We start from the raw sequence: 25,898 nt of genomic DNA on the forward strand, positions 1-25,898 counted from the left end.
AGCTTGATATATTCTGCATGTACATTAAGCCTATGTTTTTAAGGGCTATCCACAATTTATTGTGATGTATACAATCAAAAGCTGTTGTATAATCAGTAAAGTAAAAATAGGTGGCTTTTTGCAACTCTCTTTCCTTTTCCATCATCCATGGGATGTTAGGAATATGATATTGAGTGCCCTGCTTCTTCTGAACCAGCATGTGTATCTGGTAGTTCTTGTTCCAAATACTGTTGAAATTTAGCATTATCTTACAGTACTAGCACGTGAGATAATCCAGTTCAATATTTTAAATATTATTTAGCAGTGCTCTTTTTTGTAATATAGATTGATATTTTCCAGTCCCTTGCCCATTGCTGTGTTCTTTATACATGCTTTTCAAGTTGCATGTAGCATTTTAACAGCACTATCTTGTATGATTTTAAACAGTTCTGCTGGTAATTCTTGCAGCTTTCCTATTAGCAATATTTTCTAATTTCACATTCCAGAACATATGGTACTAATTCAGTGATCAAACCTTCCTATGTATCATCAGTTCTTCCATATAGTCAGGCCATCCTCTCCAGATCTTCCTTCTCCAGGAGATCCTTGCTTTGCCTTTTATCATGCCTACTGTTGCTTGAGAGCTCCAGCTGATTCATGTAATTTACTTAAAGAAATCTTTTGCCCTTCCCATTCAATTGTTATCCTTTTTTTTGTCTCTATCACCTTTTATTTTCTACCTTTCTTCATTTTTGTGATACTTCTGTTTGCTTTAGTGTTAATTATGTTGCAAATTTCAGTCCAGAATTCTTAAGGCACTCTTATTTACCAAATCTAATCAGAAATATTTACTTGCCGCACATAATAATATGCAATGTGGCTGATTTTGTTGATTTGATTTTTTTTCTGTTTAAGTTGCAATTCTGCAAGAGGGTTATGATCTAAGCTACAGTTAGCACCACATCTTATTTTTGCTGGCTGAATAGTTTCTCCATCTTTGTAGATTATATAGTCAATTTGATTCCAATGTTGCTCATTCATGGATGTCCATGCATGCGATCATCTTTCAGGTTGTTGAAAGAAGGCATTTGTTATAAACACTGAATTATCTTGGCAAAACTCTATTTGTCTATCTTCTGCTTCGCTATGTACACCAAGGGCAAATTATCCTATTTCCAGACACTATTTTACCTCCAAATTAAGCAATCCTGTCTCCTATACTTGGTATAAAAGAGTCAGTTTGGTATAGTGGTTAAGACATCAGGCTAGAAACCATGAGACTATGAGTTCTAGTCCCGCCTTAGGCACAAAGCTGTTGGGCCAGTCACTCCCTCTCAGCCCTAGGAAGGAGGCAATGGTAAACCACTTCAGAAAAACCTTGCCAAGAAAACTGCACAGACTAGTCCAGGCAGTTGCCAGGAGTCAAAAACTGACTCAAAGGCACCAAAAAACAAGACAAAAAAACCCTTGGTATAACTTTTTTTGGTATTGTGGCAAAAGATACTGCAAATTGCCATAGAACTGTTCGACATCTGCTTCTCCTGCATCTGTGGTTGGAATGTAGATTTCCATCACCTTAGTACTAAAATGGCTTGCCTTAGATTCAAACTGAGATAATTCTAGCATGCTTGGGTTGTATACAAGCATAGGCTTTAACACCTTTTGTTAATAGCGATGGCTATGCCATTTCTTCTATGACTTTCATATCCACAGTGTTTCATATGTATTTATAGATCTCATTTCTACGAGTGGAAAAAAGGCACTTGATTAGGCTTGTCCAAAAATCATGGGCTGCTGGTCTAGGGGTATGGCCCCCTTACACACACTTTCTTACCTGACATTGGTCACATCATTAAACTCTTCAGCCCACTTTTTTCTTGACTGAGCAGTAGTAGAACCATCCAAACGATAATAATCAATATTTCTGAACCATTTTCCTTCACCTAGAAATTTAAAAAGCATGGGGTTAAGTGTTTTTTACAAGGAGGCAAGTGCCCATCGTCATCTGACAGTTTCCATTTCTTTTTAAAATGTTATTCATGAAATTCATGAAAGCTCATGAAAGCGTCTGACTTTTAATTGAGTTTGTCTGAAAGGGTGACTTCTAATTATTAGATTTGATACAACTGAGACATGTAGCAGACCTCTCCCACAGATATCCAGTTTTGTGTGACGGACTCAGAAATATCATAAAAAGTACATTGTGCTTCCTCAATGAAAAACTAAATTCTTGCTCAGTCTCTTTCTTTAAAAATGTATTGCTCTTTTCTGCCCCCTTAATTTCAAACACCTATGAAATACAGAGAGCGCAGAGGCACTAGTCATTATCTAAAGCTCAAAGGCATGTATAATAAATTCTACTTTTATATTTAACAGTAATTTAGAAGCTATGGTTAGAGTTAACACAGGTTTAACGTAGATTAAAACTGCTGAACTGAAATGTAACTTACAGAATATGACTTAACACTACTTCAATTCTGCCACAATTAATCATATTTGTCATATGCTTAATTGAAACAATTTACATTACAACTTAAACAACTTACATTTCAAGGTTTTCAAATAAAATACTGGTTAAGTATAAATTTTGCAGAATTAACTAAATATATTTTAAGGATGGATGGATGGATGGATGGATGGATGGATGGATGGATGGATAAATAATTGTTAACAGTATTTTATTGTTGAGATTTTTATTCCAGGAAATTCAGGTTTCTGATTGTTGTACTGTTTGATGTGTCCCCTAAAAATTACATCCTTTAAATACATTTTAAAACTTAATGGTTAATCACTATTAAAAATCTTGCTTGTTACAATCTCTGTAAGTGGCAAGAAGGATTTTAAAATATGAGTGATGAGAGCAAAATCTATTTAAAAAATTTATTTTTGAGCACTTTCTTTTCAAAATAAAGCAATAGAAGTAGAGGATTGATGCCATTATTTCAGGGAGTCCTGAATGCTACAAATTTTCAAGAGAACAAAGGCCTCCCCACCCCACCAAAGAATGGGATAGATAATCACAGATGCTACCCTTAAACCAGAAGAAGTGTTAATTGGTTTAATTAACTGCATGATTAGATTAGATTATTCCTAAATTCAGGGACTTACCCTGTGGGTTTAGAGGAACCTATTTTTCTCCCAAATAAGAAAATCACTACTGCTCTGTGAAGAATATGGGTACAAGGAGTGACTTTACAAAAAGCACTCCCTGCTCTGGACACATACTGTAGGCAGTTCCTTATCTCTAACTCCAAGAAAAAGAAGAATGGACTTGTTGAAAGGATAAAGAATACTTGAAGGAAAAACTGAAAGCATTTCTTGTATCAGTTTTGAAGCAGAAACATAGAGGGAAGAAAAAAGAAGACAGCAAGAGCCTCACATTGGTTTCCCACAGCTTGTGATGGGTGAAAGAGCAGGAGAAAGAGGTTTCAATCAGGAGACGAGGGCCCTGATGACCTCACTGCTTATAACGCTCTCTTCCTCTATTTAACATGCCTGTTTAGAGACAGAATTTTTATTTCTCCCCCCACCCCCCCTTTCCACAGGTCTCTTTAACTTCAAAGGGGGACACTGTCCTCATTTCTGCTGACTGGGTTTCGTGAAGTTCATCATTAGGTGGTTAAACAGCTCATCAGGCAGGTAAAATGAGCAATCTTTGGTTGGGCAAAAAGAACCCAAATGCCACAAATGTGTGCGCGAGTGTTCTCCAGAATTCTAAAAACTGCAGAAAGTCAAGGATGGGAGAAAAAACAGAAAGTCCAAATATTAAGACAAATACCACGGCAGCAAGATTTGCAGTTTAGACTCCACACCAAAGATGAAGATTTCTGGCTGAATGATTTCAAGCAGCAGCACTCACTGCAGGTATCAGATTACGCCTTAGCCGCAAAGGACAAAGAAATACTGGGTGACTGTGCCTCCCTGCAACATACACAGTGTTTCCGATAACAGGAAGGTACTTTCACAAACCAAGAATGTCTTTACCCAGGTGGGAACAGAAAAAGAATCAGTCTTAGAAGAAGGATAAAGGGACAGAGCACCAAGGTTTTAAAGGTTTGGTGTTATGCTGCCTTGTGAAAAGAATGTAAAAATGAGGAGTGTGGGGGTGAGGGGGTGAATGGAAAGATTTCCAGATCTCTAGAGTTGCTATTTGCTTGCTTACCTTTATATATTACTGGTTTTCCTTCTTCTCTGTCCCGGTTTGCTAACTCCAGAAAATCTTCTATCAAGTCTAGTGATATCAGAGATTGGCTGAACACTAAGCTGAAAATGGGAATAGGCAAAATACTTCTCAGTTTCCACATTTGTAATTAGCATATCTATGTGCTGTGCTTTGTACCATCAACTCGGTTTAGAAATGTAAGGAGATATTAAAAAGTCTGCTTTGCTGGTCAGAGCAGAATGCAGATTGCAATTTTAGGGGGAAAACGCCTGTTGCACTGTTGAAGTTCTTTACCCTTTGGGCTCTGGATTGCAGATGTTTCATTAACTAATAGGTAACATCATTAGTTCAGGGAATGCAGGTTAACTCTTGCACTCACGTTACTTAATCGAGCAACGAAACATCTGCAACTCAAAACCAAACTCTCGGGACTCCAAAAATACAACATACCAACCCTGAGCTACAGATATTTGCTACCACTGCCAAGAAGAATATAGAAATGTAAAGCATACAAGTATTGTGAACAGAAGGTTTTCTTCTAATCACCAAGAATGGCTTACACTTTATCTCCAAGCTCTTCAGCCATGCGCAGGATTTCAAACAGAAGCATCATCTTCCCAGAATGCTCCAACACTTCAGCATCAGCATCAGCCACAAAATCCTTATACCAATCAGGAGCTGGGCTGCCTGGATTGGAAGAGGAAGTAGTTTTACCTTGGGGAAATTAAGAAAAAAAATGTTACTTAAAAGGACAAATCATGTGTTCTTCTCCAAGCATTCAAACAAGCCATAAAAATACAGTTTCTTAGCCAGACTTACACCTTGACCACTATATCATACCACAGGAGCTCTAATCCTTAGGTTTAGGGAGAGAAGGGGAAAAAATATTGCTTTTCCTGACCAGGGAAAGAGAAGCTAAACAGCTAAAATATATATTTGCAGAGTTTATCTCTATAATCTTTGCATCATATTTCTTTTCAACTACATAGGAGAGCCCTCTGGACTGATGCCAGGCACTGCGAGCCTTTTCTTGTCTTCCTGAAGCTGCTGGCATGGAAGCTGAGGCTGTTTTTAAGCGCAGCTCTTACTGTTGCTAGTGCTGAACTTGAAGGCCTCTGTAAATGTCAATCCAGGAAGGCTCCCCGGTCCCCATCAGCATGTCTGATAATTCAAAGTCCAATGTGGAGGTAAATCTGGACACCCCAATGGACTGAGGCACATATAGTTACAATGAGGGGTGTGGCCTTCTGATGACCCCACCGAAGGACTATTCTCTTAGGGAAGGGTTTACTTGAATCTGTGCTGTGGTTCTTGCAGCATAAGCTGTGGAATTCTCCAATTTCTTAGGCACTTATAAATTCTTTTAACTCTATGACTCATTTTATGCAACTTAAACTTTTCATTGGTTGTGACCACACATTGTGCATGCATATTTAACCTTGTTTAATGGATTGAAATTCCTCGTGCAATTATTATTAAAATGGGATATAGTATAACTTTATTAATGAACTAAACAGGCTAAAAAAATGAATCCGCAGCCGGTTATGAAGACATTCATTTAGGAAATAAAAAGAAGCTCTTAGCTAGAATCTTGGTATCCAACATTATCAAATAGCTATAAATTATAAGTTTTATACCACAGTTAATGTGATGTCTACCTTGCTCAGCTAGATTTCAACAAACAGTACATTATCTGAAACTTACATTCCCAGAAAATACCTTGAACTACAAAATGCTCTATTTCTTTGTATCTAAGAATATAATATATTCCAGATATACTTGTGCTGTTTAATGAGAGTGTTTTATAGAGTATTTCAAACATAAATTATCTTTGCTTACAAGCAATTAGCTTTAACTGTTTTGAGACAGCCAAATTAAATCCCTGAATTAATCTGGAAAAATGAAGGTGTAGAATGAAACAAGATGGGTTATAAACTTTCTCACAGAATGGCACGAAGCATTATCGCCATATCATTTATTGCACTACAGTACTTCATTAAATACAAGGTTCTACAGAGTTTGCCGGTATTTGTTACTTTGTAAGACTCTATAAATGTCTGCCATTTGTGCAATATAATTACCATTAGGTTAAGTGGACAAAGAATTACCAAACTACGTGCATGAAGAAATTCTGCCAGATACAGACAGACAAATTAACAACATATTTATTTATCCTTCAGAAGCCATCATGGCATTTAATAGTACTGGAAAATGCTACGGGATCCTACAGTGCTAGCATGCTATTCCTCTAACTGCGCTTCAGGCACTGGGCATGATTGTAAAAGAAAAGGCTAAGGCTAGGATGTCCCACTACTGTACAGGAAGAAGACACATACTGGAGAAGGCTGACCTACATAAAAGCATCTAGAGCCTTACAACCTCCTGTTGGATTCCAATGTTATCTTTATTTATGTCACATTCTTTAGACAGTGTAATAAGTCTGTGGCTTTAATCTCCACTTCATTAGTGTATTATATACACAATGATTTATTGTAAATACAGAACGGGCTTTCTTTCTCTTGGAACTTCAATGTTGCTATTAATTATTGCATTTATTTCCATGGAATTTTCTCCTTGTATTATTTTACAGGTATTACCACATACAGAACAAATTTGCTGAGTGCAGTATCTACTGAGGAAGTAGAACATTTAAACAAATGACCCATCATCTTACAATAATATACTTCAGAAGAAGAAAATACACATTTTATTTCTATTGCTTCGGTTATTGCTTCAGAGAGCTAAAAATTAAATAGAGGTGAGGTCACATTTTCATTTTGCTAGTATGAGCAGAGAAAATCGAAACTTTCCATCTGAAACTGTGTCCAGAAAGCCAGCAACAAGAGAAGCTGCTTTAACCCAGGCATGAAACGGCACCTCTGAAAGGTGCCACTTACCAGCTACAATTTCCAAACTGCCTTCAAGGGCTTCTTCTTCGTAACCCATAAGGAGCACGTTGCAATCATTCAACCACCTGGGCACCAGTTCTCCCCTCCAACCCTTGAAACCCAGCTACCAGAATCAGCCACCCACTACAATGTTAAAATGCAGCTTCTCGCTATTTTTGTGCCTCCAGTCCCTTAAAATCTGGTGGCACATCAATCTTAAGATGTTAAATTCTGAGCTTGCAGTAAAGTAGTAGTACAGCTGGGTTTCACTGCTTTTCCTGTTATTTATCCTGAATTTGGGACTTCTTTCCAAGAAATGTTAGATTGGTTTGATTAAAAGTTATGTTGTACAAGCTCACTACTTTGATTTCTTTTAAAATTGAAAACCTTATTTTGATTTCTTTTAAAATTGAAAACTACCTTGGGATCCATTGGAGGGTTGAGACAGAGAATAAACATTTTTTAAAATTATAATATTTTAAAAATATAATAAATGGGTTCAGATCAAGGTTTAAATGTACTACATATAGTTCGTTCTTGAGTCTTTAAAGCAGGGGTTCTTAATCTTTTTGTGCCATGACCCCTTTCAGAGTCTGGTGAAGCCTCCCCACTCCTTCTCAGAAAGATGTATTTAAACATCCATGTGGGGTCCTTGGTGCTCTGTGAGCTTGGTCGTTTGCTTGCTGACGTTTCATTACCAGGCTAGGTAACATCATCAGTGCACAGTAATATATGTGTTTCTTTATTAATCCATTAAAGCAAAAGCAAGACAAACTAAATGTCAGAGGTTAGTGAAAATAAATGTGTATTTTTTTACCCATCCAAGTTCACAGACCCCCCTGAAATCTATTTACAACCCCCAAGGATCCGTGGACCCCAAGTTAAGAACCCCTGCTAATAACCTTTCAAGGCTAGAAAAAGGAGCAGCAACAGTATTGTGAGCAGAATCATGATAACAATGTGGAAGATGGAGCGGTGGAGTTGATTACCTTTGACTGCCCACTACGAAAAGTGTTCAGAATCTGCTAAAATCTTAGTTACCTTCATCTGCCTTTAAAATGACTGGAGGGTTGTTTACTGGCTCTTCTACAGTTCCTTCTCCACCTCCCCGAGATCTTGAATTCCAGACTTTAATCACTTCGACATCATTGTCACTTCCACTTCCACTGCAGCTACTGTCTTTCTTAGATTTCTTGCCCTTGGTTTTCTTCTTTCTAAAAATATATTTCAACATGAAAAATCTTCAGTGATATTAATTTTATTCTCAACTGTTTAAGATGTAACTCCATCAATAAATCTGTTTACTATTTCAGAGGAGCAATTCAACTTACTTAGTATATTCATCAGAGCTTAAGCTCACCGACGTTTCTTCGGAATCAGATACTATGAAGTCATCAAGACTGTCTTCATCAAAATAACCCTGAAAAACAAAGCATTTTTATTAAACACAGCCATCCTTTCCTCAAACTTTCAGAACACAAATTAAAACACAGAGAGGGAAAAAAATATGTAACCAGCTATCAAAAAGTGATACTCTAGAATCTGGCATGTCTCACTGCAGAGCTGTTATGAGAGACACAGACAGATGTAGATTACCTTGTTTTCTTTGCTAATATAATCCAGCTGCAAACACCAAGGATGAGTCCAAATTCTGCTTAACATCTGGAAATCTTGGAAGAGTTTAGCTCCAGCTTTGCCTCTTCCACCTTCATTGCTGTTGCTGACACCTGACAATGGAGTTCAAGTACATACTTGAAATAAGTTAAGCAAACTGTAAGTTAAGCAAAATATATTCACCTTTATACAATGCACCAGTAACTCACTCTCTTTTTCCTAGTCACTTATAAAGTGGCTTCTCCCATTGGTGCAATACTGCTATCGGAGATTAGATGATTCAAGGAACTGAATTGTATTTTCTTTCTTTCTTTCTTTCTTTCTTTCTTTCTTTCTTTCTTTCTTTCTTTCTTTCTTTCTTTCTTTCTTTCTTTCTTTCTATCAATCATCCATCCTGTTTTACATGTTGGACAGTCTATATTATTTATATGCACGTCATCTAAGTTATGCAAACTACATTTTTAATTTATTTATATGAATAGAAATCCCATTTTAAAAAATGAATTCACAGTATTTTTCCATGAGTCTTTAATATCTACTACAAATCATATTTCAATAACTTTTTATACTCAGTACTAAAAATAGAAAATGGTAGAATGTTGAAGTGTTCTTAACTTTTTAAGAGTGAAGTTCTATAATTCAATCTCAATGTCCCATAACATTAAAATAGTTGGGGAAATTCAAAAGCCATTAAAATTCCCAAAACTTTAAATACATTTGACAAATTAAATTTTAACTAATAATTATATCCTGTTTCACTCTAAAGAATATTCAGTAATGCCTTGACTATTCGTCTGCGCAGAAGTGACTTTGAAAATGTGGAAAATCTCAATTATGATAAAAAGGCACCCGTGATACCTAAATTTAGTACCAAAATCATTAAAGAAATATAATTACTTTCTAAGGAGCAGATACACCACCACAAATATGGTCAATCTGCCAACTACCTACCTACCTACAAAATGTTAACATGAGCCACAACAAACATTCAGATTAGAGACTTTCCTGACCTATAACATTTTTGCAAATTTGGAGCTGTAGTTTCCAATCACAAAAGTTGTGAGAATTCCCAAAGTCATCTAGACTCAACTTACATAATGCAACATCTCCAACCTGCTACTTCAACAGTCCTTGGTAGGCAGGAATTTATCCAATCCCTTTTAAAGTCATTGAAGCCAGTGTCCATCACCATGTCTTGTGGTAATGAATTTTGTAAGTTAATTATATGTTGTTGTGTGAAATGCTCTTTTTGCCTGTTCTAACTTCTCCTTCCAATCAGCTTCAATGGATGACCCCAGTATGTTTGGAAAGGAGGAGAAAACTTTCCTTTCTCTGTATCATGGATGATTTCGTACATCTCCCCTCAGACACCTTTTTCCAAGATACAGCCCCAGCCTTTTCTTGTAGGGAAGATGTTCAAGCTCAGTGGTTGTTCTCTTCTCAACTTTTTCTAGCTCTGCTATATAGCCTTTTTAAAATGTAACGACCAACACTGTACACAACACTCCAGTTGCAGATGGACCACCAAGTTACATAAGGAGATTCCCATTCTCCCTGTACACAGAGCCAGCAAGATCACCTGAACCATCCCTAATCATCATCATCAAAGTGAAAAAAGTAACTAACCCCACACTCCAATTCAGCTTTGCCAACTCCATATGCAAATATCCTCTGGTTCTTTTTTATAACAACTGGACACATCAGTGAATCATGTCTTACCTGTTAAGTGATCCAAGTAGTACTGATACAGTTTACACTGAATGGGAGTCATTCTAACAGCTAGGACATACTCATATTTTGGTGGCAGGAACTTTGTTAATGCTGTATAATCTTTCCTCTACAATTATATCAGAAAAAATGAAAAGCCAAAATGCTGTTATAGAACAGTAAGAACATCAAAGTGCCAAGCCAGACTCAATTAACTTTGTAACTTAAAATACATGGAACAAGTAAAAATGCTCAGAAGGGAAAATTTTAGGATTCTAAGTGGTGAAATCGTTCAGCATTCACACATGGACCCCCTCCTTCCCTGGGAGACCAGGGTGCACAGAAATACCTCTATACAGTATAACGACCCTGTGACACAGATGAGGGAGATGCACTGGCTTGATTCAGGCATAGTGTTAAACTGAAGTACCTGAGACTGGGGCTTTGGTATTCCACAAGGACAAGTTTCAAAATGTTCAGTTTTATGTTTAATTAGCCTCATTGTGCCAGTCTTACGTATGGCTTTATGACACAAGCCAACTTTATAAACATAGTCTGTTTCAAGCGAACTTTAATTAAGACTAATCAGAGTTTATGCAGGTTAGGACATATAATTTACACAGTCTCCTACTCTGGAGAGGAAAAAGAGGAGAAGCTTACAGCCACAATTCAGCATCTTGCTGAAATGCCACTACAGTAATGTGCCTTACACTGCCTGTCTACAACTGACACACACAATTAAGTTATCACCATTTTTTGCAAAAGATTTTTAAAAAGGGAGGGAAAGAGAAAGTAGAAACACAAATAAACAAGGAGAAAAAAATTAAAAGGTTAAGAGAATCCCATGTTGTAGCTTGGGGTGAAATGTGGGTCACAAGTCTAAAAAGATTAAGAGTTCTGCCCTAAATTATCTTCCATAGATATTATCCAGTAATTGCAGGCCACCCTGAGTGCCCATGGCTGGTGGGGTTTACATTTTAAAATAAAGAAAAATAATCAAATGGATGTGGGCAAATCAAAGCTTTTAAAAGATTTTCTTTCTTGTTAATCAGGAATAATGGATTGCTTGTTAAGAGAAAGGTATAACTTCAGTTGACAGGAGCAGAGTATCAAAACACAAAACCCTTTAAGTTTCAGATGTTAGGAATTTTTAACTCTCACAATGGAGCAAGGTAATACAAATCAAAATTCACACACCTGAACACATCCAGCTAACATTTCATACAAGATGTGTGCTCGTTTTTTCATCACCCTCACATCTGCTAGAGTGGAATCAGCACACTGACCGTTCTGGATTGGATTTATAAATCGATTTCGGAACTCCTTAATTGATCCCAGCAAATTCTCCTTGATGAAATTAACCATGCAGTGATCTGAGGAATGACAAATTTAACTTTTAGCTCCTTCTCTCTCCATAGCAGAGTAACCCTGGTATGAGGCCTTAATTAAGATGGACAAGTGTATATTCACCGAGGCCTTCTCTATTTGGGTGGCCTTGGTCCAGAAAGGCAGCTTATAAATATTTAAATAAAATAAAGAAATATTTGGAAGCAGGTTCAGACTGTTCTCTATTTTAAAAGAAAGGGATTATTAGTTTAAACAGGGGCTTGGGCTACAAGCTTGCACCCAATCTGTGCAGTAATGTGCTGAGTGCATGATGCAGAGCCCTTCCCGGCACCCTGCAATTCAGCATGCCTTTTCCAGCCAGGCAAAGCCTCTTGATGCCTAGCTATCAGGTAACACGGACCCAGTGTTTTGGCATGCAGGAGAGACAGCAGAATTGGTGAACAATTGAGCCAAGTTTCTGACTGTTTAAAAAAAAAACAATGATGCAAGGCAGGGCCACTGCCATCCCTGAAGGCACAAGTTTGCCGTCCTAGCAGTCAGAGACTAGGCCAATCCTTGTATGAGGCTTTTTTTTTTTTTTTTTAACACAATCACATTAAACTTTTCATGCTACATTATACAAATTACAGGGAGGGAAGGAATTCAAGGAGAGCACCGGCAAAAGTATCTTTAGTAAGCGTGTTAACAGTGTGCATAGACTATAATAAAGGTAGATGCTTGTTGAATAATCAAACTATGAATACCTTTGAGGATTACAAGTGAGGAGAAAACCAAAGATGCATGGAGCATATTATCCTATTCCATATTAACAGAACTATTTAATTTATTTTTACTGAAACTGCAGACAGATATAAAACATATGTTTGGCTCCCTCTTAAAATGTACTTACATTCTATGAGATTGTTTTGCAAAGGGGTTCCTGTAAGAATTATCCTTCTCCTGGATCTGATAGAATTCATAGCTTTAGAAACAGCGGAAGCTTCATTTTTTAGTATATGTCCTTCATCACAGATGACAAAATCTGGGCCTGAAATTACAGAAGAAGTAGTATCTCACAGATATCTGCAAAGTATGAAACACTGCTTAAATGCCAAGTCATGAGGGAGCTACGTGTATTCATTTAACTCCAAATAAGCATCTTCTGCTAAGGTACAGATGGTCTACCTGACAATTTACTCTAAACTGCTATTCATAGCTCTACATACAATACAAATACACGTACAGCTTGTGCTGCTGGCCTGCTCATAAACTCTGAGTGGGATCTTGCAAGGGGCTGTCCGTGACAAAAATTTATTCTATATCTGTAGCATTTCTACTGGATATATAGCTCTGGGTATGATTTGTTATATGAATTCTCACAAAAGGGAGGCAGTCATTCGGGGCTGTGCCATTACTTTGGATTTAACTTGGAAGAGGTGATTTGCAGAATGCATAGCAGCATAATTGCTGCACCTGTCTGGAATCCATTAAAGTAATTACAGCTGCAGCAGTTCTGGGAAAATGATGCAGCTGCTTTAAGGGGCTGCAAACCAACACGCGCTGCACGCCCATATGATCTGAAACACCTCTTCCAAACGGAATTCAAACTGTTGCATAACTCTGGCAAGTAACTGCCCAAAGAATCAGAAAAACATACTACTCATTTACTTGTCATCAAGACATAATTAATATAGGACAATGCACTTCTGTATTTTAAACAGTATTTAATGTCAGAAACTCAGAGACATGTGGCACTGAACAATTTCCTAGAATTTAAGAACACGTATAAGTACTTGATTAGACATATGCAGGAAACAAGACTTATTTGATGCATGATAAAATATTCTCTGTTAATTCTTATGAAAAATGTCTCACAAAGAAAATATGCATACAGGTTTTCTCAAGTAATGTTTTTCATCATTTTTTATAAACACAGGTCATAGCACCATCTACTGGTAACTGGAAATAAAATCAAAGTCAGGTATGTACATATGGAAGTGACACTTTCCATAAGTGAATCACAGCAATGCTCAAGACAAATTACCAGGATGGCAACAACTACTATCAACTGGCTAGCCTTACAATTAGCTTTTCTCCCATTTTGGCTGATTAAAAGAAAATCTCTGCATACCCTGACATCCTCATGAACTCCAATGTTGGGTGACAAAGTTCTCCAATTAAAAACAAACCAGGACCATTAAAAAAGGAAAGATTATCTATCCAGTAGGCATCCATTGTACAAATAGGTTTACAAGGGAGTAATGTAAATACAGGTAGTCCTCGAGTTATGACAGTAATTTAGACTAGAATTTCTGTCGCTAACTGATGCGGTCATAAACAGCAACGTCACGTGACCACATCGTTTAGCGATGGCAATCCTGGCAGTCCCCGTTCTCGTTGTTAACCAAATCCCACCAATCATCAGGTGAGGACCTACCTGATTCAAGCCATTCCCAGCTTGGTCCCTCCCAACCCTGAGCCTTGGTAAGGTAAGGGACTGCCTCCTCTTCAACTCCCCCCACCTACCTATCTCCTCCCATCTCTGCCCTTTTGGCTGCCCTGCACAGCGACACTCCTTGGTGGACCTGGTGTTGGGGCTGAAGTAGAGGCCTCGGTCCTTCAGCAGCCTCAGCCGCCCCCCCCCAATGCTGCCTCAAGCCCCATGCCACGGCCAGCCAGGCCAGTGCCACAGTGCAAAGCCCCAGCTGCCCCCACCACCCTGCACTCTGCAGGCACTGCTGTGCCCAGCTGACCTTCACCGTCTTCCTCCCACTGCTGGCAAGGAGCGCCTGGCCTGGCCCTATGCGAGGCAACTGCTGGCCGTGCCAGGCTTTCTTCCTGAGGCAGCTCACCCCATTCTCCAAACAGCGCACCCTGTTCTCACAATGCTTTGGAAACCCTTCAGAAAGCTTCTGAGGCTTTCTGAAGCATCACAAGAACAGCGTGTGTGATTTGGAGAACAGTGGGTGCAGCCTTCTTGCAAGGTTTCAGAAGCCTTCTGAAGCATCACAACAATGGCACATGCTATTTGCTGCTGTGCAGGGCAGCCAAAAGGGCAGAGATGAGGGGGGAGATTGGCGGGTGGGGGGAGTTGAAGCAGTCTTAAGTGCAGGCAGGCTGCCAAGAGCCCAAATTTTGATCATGTGACTGCGGGGGCGCTGCAGCAGCTGTAACTTCAGGGACCAGGCATAAGTATCATTTGTTCAGCACTGCCATAACTTTGAAGAGTCACTAAATGAATGGTCATTAGGCAAGACTACCTGTAGAAAGTTAAAACCATCAAACAGATTCACAAAAACTATGATCTTTCAGAAAACACAGAATGCTGAAAAAAGCATTAAATGAGAAATTCACAGTACATGACCTGAGGGCTGCATGAAGCCCCCCAAAGCCTAAGCACACACACAAGCGCTATTTCCAAAAGTTGTTTTCAACATAACTGGACATCATATTAAGTTAATTTAAATTTTAAACTGAATTTCAAATGAAAATAAAATTATTCAGGCTGAGTTTCCTTCCTGGCTACATTGTGAAGCACAATGTCTCCTGGGTGCTACTCCAAGGCAAAGCATGGCTCTCAGCCCAGAAAAAACTGTGCAGCTCTGGAAGAAGAGATTACAATTGGTGTGTTTAACCACTAAGATCTTCCCTTCTTTAACAATTTGATTCAAAAGGTTGGAATGGGAAAATAGGTTTTCAGATTATTCAGAATTATTTCACTGCCCCAGATTTCAGCCCAAAAGCAAAAAGCAGAAACAATTTCTGCTTCATTTAAACTGGACGGACATCAAGGCCCTTGTTTCCAAAGCAGGCATTCTAGATGGAAGTAATTCTCTTAAGGGTTAGGGTAAACTGCAAAGTTTTGTTTCAAGTCCACCTTTTTTCCCTGAGTGCTAAAAGGGGATGCCATAAATCATTGCTGTCATCGTCTCCATGCTGCAAATTGGAAGGGAGGGGGTGTTGCCTGGAAGTCACTTGGCTACAGCCAAAACAAGTTGCATAGAATTCTCACCATTCTTGCTTACAGATTTCACAGTAATCTTGCTCAAGTGTTCAGGCGGACATGTAGAACGACTTCAACAATGGATAGAGAACAGGACTGCGTATGCAGTCCTGCCTTTATTCTCGAGAGCCTCTACACATTCAGCTGGAGAGCTGCAAGTGCATCTAGGGAAGCCAGACACAGCTCTCTATCCAGTCCAGAACTGTCAGTCACTCAGACAAGCACACCTGGATTCACACAAACAGGAATGCAACACGTCCCTCCTCAAGAGGCCATCCTTGGACCCAATAGTTTTGGATAACTTCCATTCAGTCCCCAGACATCCCTTTTTAGGGAAGGTTGTTGAGGTGGAGGTAGGCAAGCAGCTTCAGAGAGCCCTGGATGAAACAGATTACCTAGACCCTGTTCAGTCAGGATTCAGGGTGGGCTACAGTACCAAGACAGGACTGGTTGTATGTTCATCCTGGCCCTCCAGGGTCTCTCAGTGACATTCAATACCATCAACCACAGTATCCTTCCAGGCCAGCTTCGGGGGTTGAGAGTGGGGGCACTGTTTTGCAGTGGTTTTCCTCCTACCTCAATGACTGGTACCAGTTGTTGGTGGGGTGGACATCCTTTTTATGTGTGGCGCCTCAGGACTTGGGTCTCTCACCTCTATTATTTAACATCTGCATGAAACTGCTGGGTAAGGTCATTCAGTGGCATGGGGCCAAGTACCATCAGCACACTGATGATACTCAATTGTACATCCCTACTCTATGCCAGGCAGGTGATGCTGTTCAGGTGCTTGCCCAGTGCCTGGAGGCTGTAAGGGCCTGGATGGGGAGAAACTGGCTGCAACTCTGTAAATTTGGACCTTGTGTCCTGAGAAATCCAAGAGAATTCCAAAGCGTATCTCAGTTTTCCAGTTTTACCATCAGGTTATCAATCCTTCCCCTACAGATGAATGCTGTTACTTTCTCCAGTTTCAAGAGTGATTATGCCATAACCTGCACTGTTCTACACAGCTCTTGCTTTGCATATTGAATGGGACATACATCTACCCAGGAACATCTCTTCCTCTCCAGGATGGCTTATTTGCTTGCATGTCACAGAAGGAATGATCTGCAGTATTCTGGCTTACCAGGATCAACCAATGCTTTGTTAAATATTTCTTTCAGTTTTCTGCTCTTCACGTTCCTCCCTTGTGCAAGGTTACGATACATTTCATAACCTATAATCATGACACCTCCTTCATCCTGCCACCTTTGCAACATATAGCTCCTCTCTTGAGGGCGTTTCACCGTTGCGAGTTCAGAGACCTTAGGAAAACAAGCAAATAAATGATTTTAATTTTTTTAAGTCAACATTTAATTGTAATATACTCTCAGCATATGAATGTGGATTATAGATTCAAAGTTAAGAAGTTCATACTTCTAAATGATTAATTTACCATTCCTGAATACAGTTGCACTCTGCCCATCCATATTAAACATTAAATACCTCAAGTTTCTCATCATCTTCTAGGCCTTCTTGCCATTTCTCAAATTCATTCATCCAGTTAAGGGCTGTATTCAGCGGACACACGACAAGAGCGGTTCTGAAATCCAGTTTGTCACATAACAAAATAGTATGAAGGAAACTAACTACCTTCAAGAGAAAGCCAAGAAAATCAGCATTAGAATACATCTGCACCTGAAAAAAAACTTAATTTTTTTAACAAACAAAAAATGGAGACAGAACCTGAGTACTTTTTAATATTAGAAGTATAATTTGATGTACTTTGTGCAAGTTAACAACGTTCTTACATTAATTTGCTGCATATATTTAGTTTGTAACCAAAATGACCAAATGGTTTTGCCCTCTTTTCATTTTTCTTGATCTTAGGTAACTCCTTTTTAACTATCATGAGCTATATGAAGCATACTAAGCCAAAATACACCATGTTTTAATACAGGAATAATCAAGGAAGGTCTGGTTCTTAATGAAGATACTGAGAAAGGGAATATACATTCCTCAGAAATGCTTTTAAGCCTCTATACTAACTGAACTATTATTGAATACTGAAGATAAAATACAATCCATTTCTTATGAAATAAATAACACATTATTTTAGTTCAATCTTACAGCTTCGAAGGTTATGTTTGTTCCAAAAATTTTTTCCAGGTAGAAAATACAGGCAATCCAACTTGTGCATTAATTGATCATTCTTTTTCAGTGTAATTATGATGTAGAAGCTCCCAATTGAAAAACTCTAGCAACGAAGCATTTAACCATTATTTAAAGTGGCATTAGCATATAATATATATATTGGTGCCTTCAAGTCAGTCTTGACTTCTGGCGACTGCCTGAACAAGTCCCTCAGCAAAGTTTTTTGGAAGTGGTTTGCCACTGCCTGCTTCCTAGGGCTGAGAGTGAGTGACTGGCCCAAGGTCACCTAGATGGGTTTGTGACTAAAGCAGGAGTAAAATTCTCCTGGTTTCCAGCCTAGTGCCTTAACCACTACACCAAACTGTCTCTCTACCTTTGTGTCCATCATCTGCTACTTCTCTCCTTTTTCTAGGGCCACAAACATCTCCTGCCACACTTGTCCCTTCCCCGTGTTTTCAAACCACGTATGCAGAAGGAATTACCTTCAAGGGTAGCTGAAACCCTCAGGGTTTAATAAACAGAAGTTCTGACCAGCACCAAAGAGTCAAATGTTCAAATTCTAGCCCAACCAAAGAGGTAAGTGAGTGACCCGATGCGTCATTCTTTCAACTTATCTCACAGGGTTATTGTCAGAACTGGATTCCAGCCTTATAGATGAAGTACTTGAATTCCCTGAAGAAGGTATAGCAAAGGTACCTAAGCTATTCTTTCTTGCCTCCAGGAATTATGTATAACAGCAGTGGGAATATGCATCAGGTAACTTGGAAAAGCTTTTCACAAGACATGATTATGTATCTTTTACTGGAAGAAGCTGGAAGGAGCAAGGTCCATCCTGGCCAGCAGATCCTTAAACATACCTGCAAGGTCTTTCCCAGACCCATACAGTGGGCAAGAATGCATCCAGAGCCTGCAGATTTCTTTGTTTTTTTCACAGATTCACAACAGCAATCCCACATAAACTGAACACCTAGAAGCAATGTTTTTAAAAAGATCCTTTAAAAAATTAGCAGTGGAAATTAAGCACCTATTTTTGGCTCTGAAGTGCAATAGTTGTAAGCGAACACTGCAACATGACTCTAACCCAACCGATTCAAAATATAAGCCTCCTAAATCTAGCATTTTTAAATAAAATTGTCATGTTGTCTTACCATCTACTTGATGAGGTTTAAGTTTTGTCACTATGTTTCGATGAACTTGCACTAATGGTTCTTTGGTTTCTTCATCTTCATCTAAAACCAGCTTAGTTGTAATTGGACATTTCAAAGGCGTATCTTCTAGTTCTATTACCTGGAAAGAATTTTTTGGATGTGTGCAATTAATTCAAGATATTCAGTATTCAAGCTACACAGAAGGCAAATATACATCTAGTGCTACAGCCAAACTGAGATCTTAAAAAAGCTTTCTCTTTTCAGGTCCCAAGTAAATTTGTGCAAAGCTATGAAACATTTCAGTAGTACGTACTACCTGACAAATTTCTCCATTTTAAATTAATAGTGGGGATTGCATTGCAGTTATCTACAACTCTGGAGCTGCTAAACACATCCAGAACAACGAAATAAATATGTATAAGTCCATACACACATGAAGATTTAAGAAAGAAAAAATACATTTTTCTTTTTTTCCCAAAAATCTGGAAGGCCAGAATAAAATGTGTGCATCAGAAAACTGTAACAAAATATGCTTGATTAGTGATCATTATTAGGCAAATCAACACAGTCAAAGTCTTCTGTGGACCTATCTGCCCTTACTGAAAATTTAGAACTCTGTTTGTCGATTACAGGAAGTTCCCAGTTTAAGAACAAGTTCCGTTCCCAAGGTCTGTCCTTAAGTCAAATTTGTATGTAAGCTGGAACAGTATTATTGTATATTACTGTATAAGTAGTACTGTGTAATTCACTCAAACCATTGTGTATTTAACTTGAATCACTGTGTATTTTAACTTGAAATTTGCTACAATAGGCTCCGTTCTTAACTATGGGTTATCCATAAACCGGGCATTCTTAACCTGGGGACTCCCTGTACTCCTGCTTTTCTAATAGCTTCAAACTGAAGTGCTATTGAATGTTACAGATAAAGCACAATTATGAGAACATATGGAATATTATCAACTTTTGGAAGGATTTTGCTGAACCCTAATAGCAGACAGCATCGTGCCCAAACCATAACTCAGAGCCCTGGTTCGACACAAAGGATGTCATAGCTGGAAAAAAAGGCTTATTGAAAGCTGTAAGGTAAACAAAGGCTCATGTTCCAAAAGTTCTCGAGGGACTGTTCTAGAGACGGGAGGAAAAATTTAAGCCTGTACTAAGAAAAAGGCAGAAGCTCAGAAGGAAAATTAAGAAAGAGCTGTCCAAATTATAAAAGAAAACATATTCTTCTGCATCCTGGCACTTTATTTCACCTGCTTTTCCTAACAATCCCTCCAGGGAACTGGTGCTCCCAAACAATGGGTTAAGTATTTTAGTGCTTTATTTAGTGATAATACTGTCAGCAAAGGATATTTGCCCTGAAAAACATTAACAGTGTCCCTGCATCTCTTACCCTACTAATTTTTTTATTAATTTATTTCTCATCTCAAAAAAGATAAAGACTGCTGGGGGGGGGGGATTTAGTTGCAACAGAATTACTGCTACCCAATATTGGTGAACCCCAGTATTCACAACCAGCACACATTTACAACTGTAGCAGCATCCCGTGGTCAAGTGATCACCATTTGCGAGTATCACAGCCAGCTCCCAACAAGCAAAATCAATGGAGAAGCAGCAGTAAAGTCGCAAATCGCAGTCACGTGATGTCTCACTTAACCACCATGGGTGATTCGCTTAATGACCACAGTGGAACTGACACTGTAAGTCCAACACAGTCACGTGATGTTTCACTTCACTTAAAGACCCCATCGCTTAGCAACAGAGTTGCCAGTCTCAATTGTGGTCATTAGGTGAGGACTATCTGTAGTAAATATGCTAGCATGTTATTAGTTTAACTAAGAAGTCTAAGATACATTGCCAGGTTTTACAGTTTTTCTGATACTATGGTTGTTCTGATCTAAGACCATAATAGATCTGTATTATTAACATCATGGTCACCATCAATACAATTTCAACATGTATATGTTCAATCCCTTTATTAGAAGTTGGCAGTCAAAGCTTTGAATGTCTGTATCAATGACAAAAAAAAATCTTATCTAAAACAAAATCTGATACTAACTTAATTTGGAAACCATTTATGGACTGTAATTCTGTATACAGCCTTCTGCCACATTCAAGTTTGGATTCATTTTAACATAAGGTTTCAAAACATTAGATTATAGCTGTCTGTCAATAAAGTTAAGGATGGACTGCTTCAGATTACAGGTAGTCCTCATTTAGCAATCACAGTTGGGACCGGCAACTTGGTTGTTAAATGAAGTGGTCGCTAAGTGAAACCAAGTCTGTGCTTATGATCTTACTTCAGCTTTCCTCTGCTTTACAGACCTGGTCATAAAGCTTCTTCTTCATCAATGTTGTAACTGTGAATGGTAACTAAATGAGGACTATATGTAATTAGAAATACTTGCTAATTTTGGTGGTTTTTGTCAACCTCTAATCTAATTCTAATACTAGTTCCAAAAATGTTAAACTGTCATCTGATTAGTTCTTAAAAGTGTCGTATGAGTATACCTGTTTCAGTCTAATGCAGTGTTTCTCAAACTTGGCAACTTTAAGATGTGTGGACTTCAGCTCCCAGAATTCCCCTGACAGGTCCACACATCTTAAAGTTGCCAAGTTTGAGAAACACTGATCTAATGTGACTTTTTAAAAAAAACTTTAAAAGACTTTTTAAAAAGTATCTTTAGCAAAATAAAATAAATAAAAGACAAAATAAATCAAGTAATATAATGTAACCCTCCTTTACCAAATCGTATAAAAAGCCTAAAAATCTGTTAAGCTCAGTGTGATTATCCACATGCTTTCACTGAGCAGTAAATTTAGCTGAAATGTGTACCTTGCCTTTTATTCCAACCACAATAATCAAGACAACTTACTGGCTGTTAAAACAATGCTAATAAAAAGCAAAAAAATAAATATTAAAATATTAAAGCAGGGCAAGAGTTGTAAATGAATACATCTCATAAAAGAAAATCAGGGTTCTGCATACAAAATGTCTTATAAATCATGTCAATTTAAGAAAGCAATTATATTTTCAAATACTTTGCTAAGTACTTTTGCAGTAAAAACACTTAAAAGAATCATGTTCATGAAGAATGCTTTCAACAGTAAAATTACATAAACGAGGCACTGCCTATCAAATACATTTCTATTACAATTCTCTGTTAGCAATTTTAAAGTTTTGTTTTTCCTCAAAATACTGTTTCAAAAATCCTGATAATATCCCAATTAAAAAAACATAAATACTTCTCTGAGCTTCTCTCTTTCACGCTCCCTTTCTGCAATCCGTTTTCTTCTCTCCTCTTCTTCTTTCAATGCATTTTGGGTTTCTGTTCTGAGTTTATCATCTTTAATAATCTTTCGTATTTTTTTCCTGCCTTTTCCAGGAGATTTAGAATCATCGTTATCATCATCTTCAGTATTACTCTGTAAAAGTTCAAGAAAGATACATTCTTAATCATGATTTCAAATAAAACACAAAACACACTCCTTCAACAAGCTTAACAATTTACTGTTATTGCCTTTCTTTTTTAAGTAATGCCAAATACTAATAAGTAGCATGTCGCAAAACTGGCTAAGTAAACTGCATGATGGAACTTTGGTATTTACAACAGGACATAGTGTATAGGATACCACTGCACTGAGGTGGTACAGTGAGCATTTCCCATATGTACAAATTAACATCCCAAGGACTAATTTCCATTTCCTTTCCATTATACCTCAACTGGACTTGAGATTTCCTGTATTTCCAAAGCCCTTTACCATAAATCACACAGGAGGGAATTAAAAAGAAAAGAACAACAACAGGTGCAAATTTTTAAATTTAATTTTAAAAATGCCATAAAACGACTGTCCTACAATGAATTAGAATTTGGTGTGACTTCTGGAATAATCTGTCCAATCCGAACCAACCTATTGAGAATGGACATACTAACTTCAGAAGACAGGATATGACAGTTGCTTGGCATGATACAAAGGCTTACTATGAGCTAAATACTATCTAGGACTATGTATTGTCGAAGGCTTTCACGGCCGGCATACGATGGCTGGTGTGGGTCTTCCGGGCTGTGTGGCCGTGGTCTTGAAGTTTTGTTTCCTAACATTTTGCCAGCACCTGTGACCGGCATCTTCAGAGTGCAGGAGCACAGACAGGAGCAGTTCTCTCTGTGCCCAGGGTGATGTGAAATTTAAATCCCTTTATTATATTGCATACACTCAGGGCTGACAAAGATCAGGTCTTGATCTTCTGTGTGACATCCTTTCAGGTTCTGAAGAATGCAGTCATTTCCCCATCACCCATCTTTCCTCAGGACTAAGCACACCCAGCTCCTTCCCTCTCTTTTCAGAGGTCTAATTTATACTTCCCTGATCAACCTTGTTACTCTTCTCTGAACCTGTGCCAGTTTTATGAATCTTTTCAAAACCAGAACTAGCCGCAGTACTTGAGATGGAATCAGACCAGAACTTAACATCTATCCTGCTGGTGGAATGGTATGTGGGAATGACCGTGGGAGAAAGTGGGAAGGGCCACAGCCAGGAGAGCGGAGTGATAAAAGGCCGCTGAGCCCACAGAAGGAACGTGGGCATGGCAAATGTCTCAGAAGGGACACTCCCTAGTTTCTTGGGCTGTAAAGGTGATGGGGGAGAAATGTACTTTCACACTTGCAAGATTCTGTTAATATAACCTTACAATAAAGTATATTTAGTTCATCTGGGCATGTTTCCTGTCTGGACTACCTCGACTGACAGCTGTCATACTAAACTTGTTTTGAAAGTTTCTTTAATTTCAAAAGCAACTTATTGTAGTTGGGAAGCTGTTTGCGAAAAAGTTTTGAAGTCATGGAGCTAACATATTCATTTCAGAACAAAAACAAACAAAAAAATCCCATGCTTGTCTACCCAAGCAATACCTTGTTGTTTTCACTAGATGAATCTTCCTGGACCTTTATGCGTCGTCTTTTCTTTTTCTGTTTGTAACTCCTCTGGTTTTCTTCTAATTCAGCTTTCTTGGCAGATCTGAAAAATTGAAGGGGTGCTGCTCTAAAAAGGATTATTCTTGACCAACTATACTGACCGCTGTATTTTTTTCTTATTTTCCTCCAAAATTAAATATACATTATTCCTAATCAATCTAAACTATCCATGAAATGGAGCTGCAGTTTTTCCTCCTTTATTTATGATCCAGTTAACTTTTGTTTCTTCTGCGTCAATATTTTAGAATGAGGGAATACAATTAGGGGATTTTCACATTGTGCTAAGTTATAGTTTAATTATGTTTACTGAATAGTGGTTATTTTGGCTGGTTCACATAACTAGCCAAAAAGCATGATTTATAATCCACATTACAACACACCAAGCCAAAAGTGAAACAAACTACACTGGTCTTTGTGTAATATGTGAAATCAGGTAAAAACTGTAGCGGTACATTGGATGCTTCTGGGTTTTAAGAAACTGGATTTGTAGGAAATACCACGATAATTTCAAAGTATCCCAGATAATATAAACAGGTTTTTGTTTCTGTCTCTTTAAAAAGCAACATTATAAATCCGAATTTGGTGTTCAAGTTTTAATGGCTACAGCAAGATAAAGACAACTTGGAATAAAATGTATTCCTGGGTTGGGAGGTGCTTTGTAATTTTTATCTCTACAGATTTCTGCAGAGACGTTTCCATAAAATTATTAACACTAACAAAATATGGCCTAGGAACTTCCACCAAAAAAAATAATACCTCGTTCTAGGACGCTGATCATCTTCAGATTCACTCACTTCTTCACTAACTCCAGATTCATTGGCTTCTGAATTATCTGAATCCTCACTGCTCACTTTAAGATTAAACAATTAAATAAATGTCAAGAAACCTTGTACATTTTCATAAAAGGTAGCACAATTAGTTATATACGAGCACAATTAGTTATATACGAGCCCAAATGAGCAAGAAAATAAGAAACGATGAAAACTATGTCTCCCGCTAGCATGTAAGAAATGCAAACCGGTCACAAAAAACCTGCTTAGAAAAAAAAATGCTATTCTAGTAATTATATTATTTGTAAATTTGACTAGCAATAATTGATTATATGCCATCGAGTTGTTGTTGTGATGGAATGGAATTATGAAGGCCAAGCTCAGGGAGATAAGCATTTTCTTAGCTCACCGGAACCGCGCGGGAGGAACAAAAGGATGAGACTGACACCTCCCTGAGGAATTCACACTGTTGTGGCTGGCTGGCTTGGGAGCTGGGGTTTCAGTCTGGGAAGATTCTTGCTAGAGGTTGTAGCTAATAAACATAGCTGGACTGAATTTGCATGGTCTCTTGGAGTTCCTTGGGCTAGGCCTGACAACTGTCAACTCTTAGCAACCACATAGATTTTCTCCATGATGATCTGTCCCTAACCTGGTCTTTCAGGTCTTCCAACAGTAATTAGCAATAAACATGTAGTAGAACAATTTCAGAGAAAAACTGGGCAGAAAGTGATAGGCAATTGTAATGTGCATGATGATGTGAATGTGAAACATCTAGGTTTGAAAACTCTACTCCAATCCTACTCAGTGTTGCAACACTGTTCCATCATTCCAAGAAGCATTCTGAATTCAGTGTCCCCGTTTTCACATTTAAACACTTCTAGAGTTTTCAGAACAGCATGAAGCGCTTCTGATAAAGTAGAACAGCTTGTTTCAAGCATGAAACAGAGAATGAAATGTTTGCATCTGAAATGTCTTGCAGTCTTGATATACAGTGTTATCTGAGAGTAGGCCTCGCTTAATTGGGACCAGAATTTCTGTCGCTAAGCTAAACAGTCATCAGGCAAAACATCAAGTGATCACAATGCTTAGTGACGGCAGTCACGGTTGCAGTCATTAGGTGAGGACCTCATGCTTCTCCTACCCTGCCATGCTCGCCTTGGCTTCAACACCCCCCACCCCACCTATCTCCTCCCCATCT

The 25,898-nt window shown here is 38.3% G+C and overlaps 1 protein-coding gene across 1 annotated transcript in view; it reads right to left on the reverse strand.

Moving 5' to 3' along the window:
- The window catches only part of ATRX (ATRX chromatin remodeler), a 114,827-nt gene that overhangs the window by 23,736 nt on the left and 65,193 nt on the right, over positions 1-25,898 (reverse strand). Inside the window, exons 13-28 of the mRNA XM_007428674.4 lie at positions 24,687-24,780; positions 23,868-23,973; positions 22,204-22,383; positions 18,958-19,096; positions 18,667-18,776; positions 17,162-17,308; positions 16,803-16,980; positions 12,587-12,724; positions 11,548-11,723; positions 10,363-10,480; positions 8,626-8,756; positions 8,361-8,449; positions 8,071-8,243; positions 4,702-4,855; positions 4,142-4,242; positions 1,814-1,922 (exon numbers count right to left, since the gene is read on the reverse strand). Coding sequence (XP_007428736.2) covers positions 1,814-1,922; positions 4,142-4,242; positions 4,702-4,855; positions 8,071-8,243; positions 8,361-8,449; positions 8,626-8,756; positions 10,363-10,480; positions 11,548-11,723; positions 12,587-12,724; positions 16,803-16,980; positions 17,162-17,308; positions 18,667-18,776; positions 18,958-19,096; positions 22,204-22,383; positions 23,868-23,973; positions 24,687-24,780 — 2,143 coding nt within the window. The remainder of the gene's footprint in view (positions 1-1,813; positions 1,923-4,141; positions 4,243-4,701; positions 4,856-8,070; positions 8,244-8,360; positions 8,450-8,625; positions 8,757-10,362; positions 10,481-11,547; positions 11,724-12,586; positions 12,725-16,802; positions 16,981-17,161; positions 17,309-18,666; positions 18,777-18,957; positions 19,097-22,203; positions 22,384-23,867; positions 23,974-24,686; positions 24,781-25,898) is intronic.

The sequence above is a fragment of the Python bivittatus genome, unplaced genomic scaffold, assembly GCF_059951505.1.
Source record: "Python bivittatus isolate LINGU-HERP-01145 unplaced genomic scaffold, Pbiv_v1 ctg000790_np1212, whole genome shotgun sequence".
In the NCBI taxonomy this organism is placed as follows: domain Eukaryota; kingdom Metazoa; phylum Chordata; class Lepidosauria; order Squamata; family Pythonidae; genus Python; species Python bivittatus.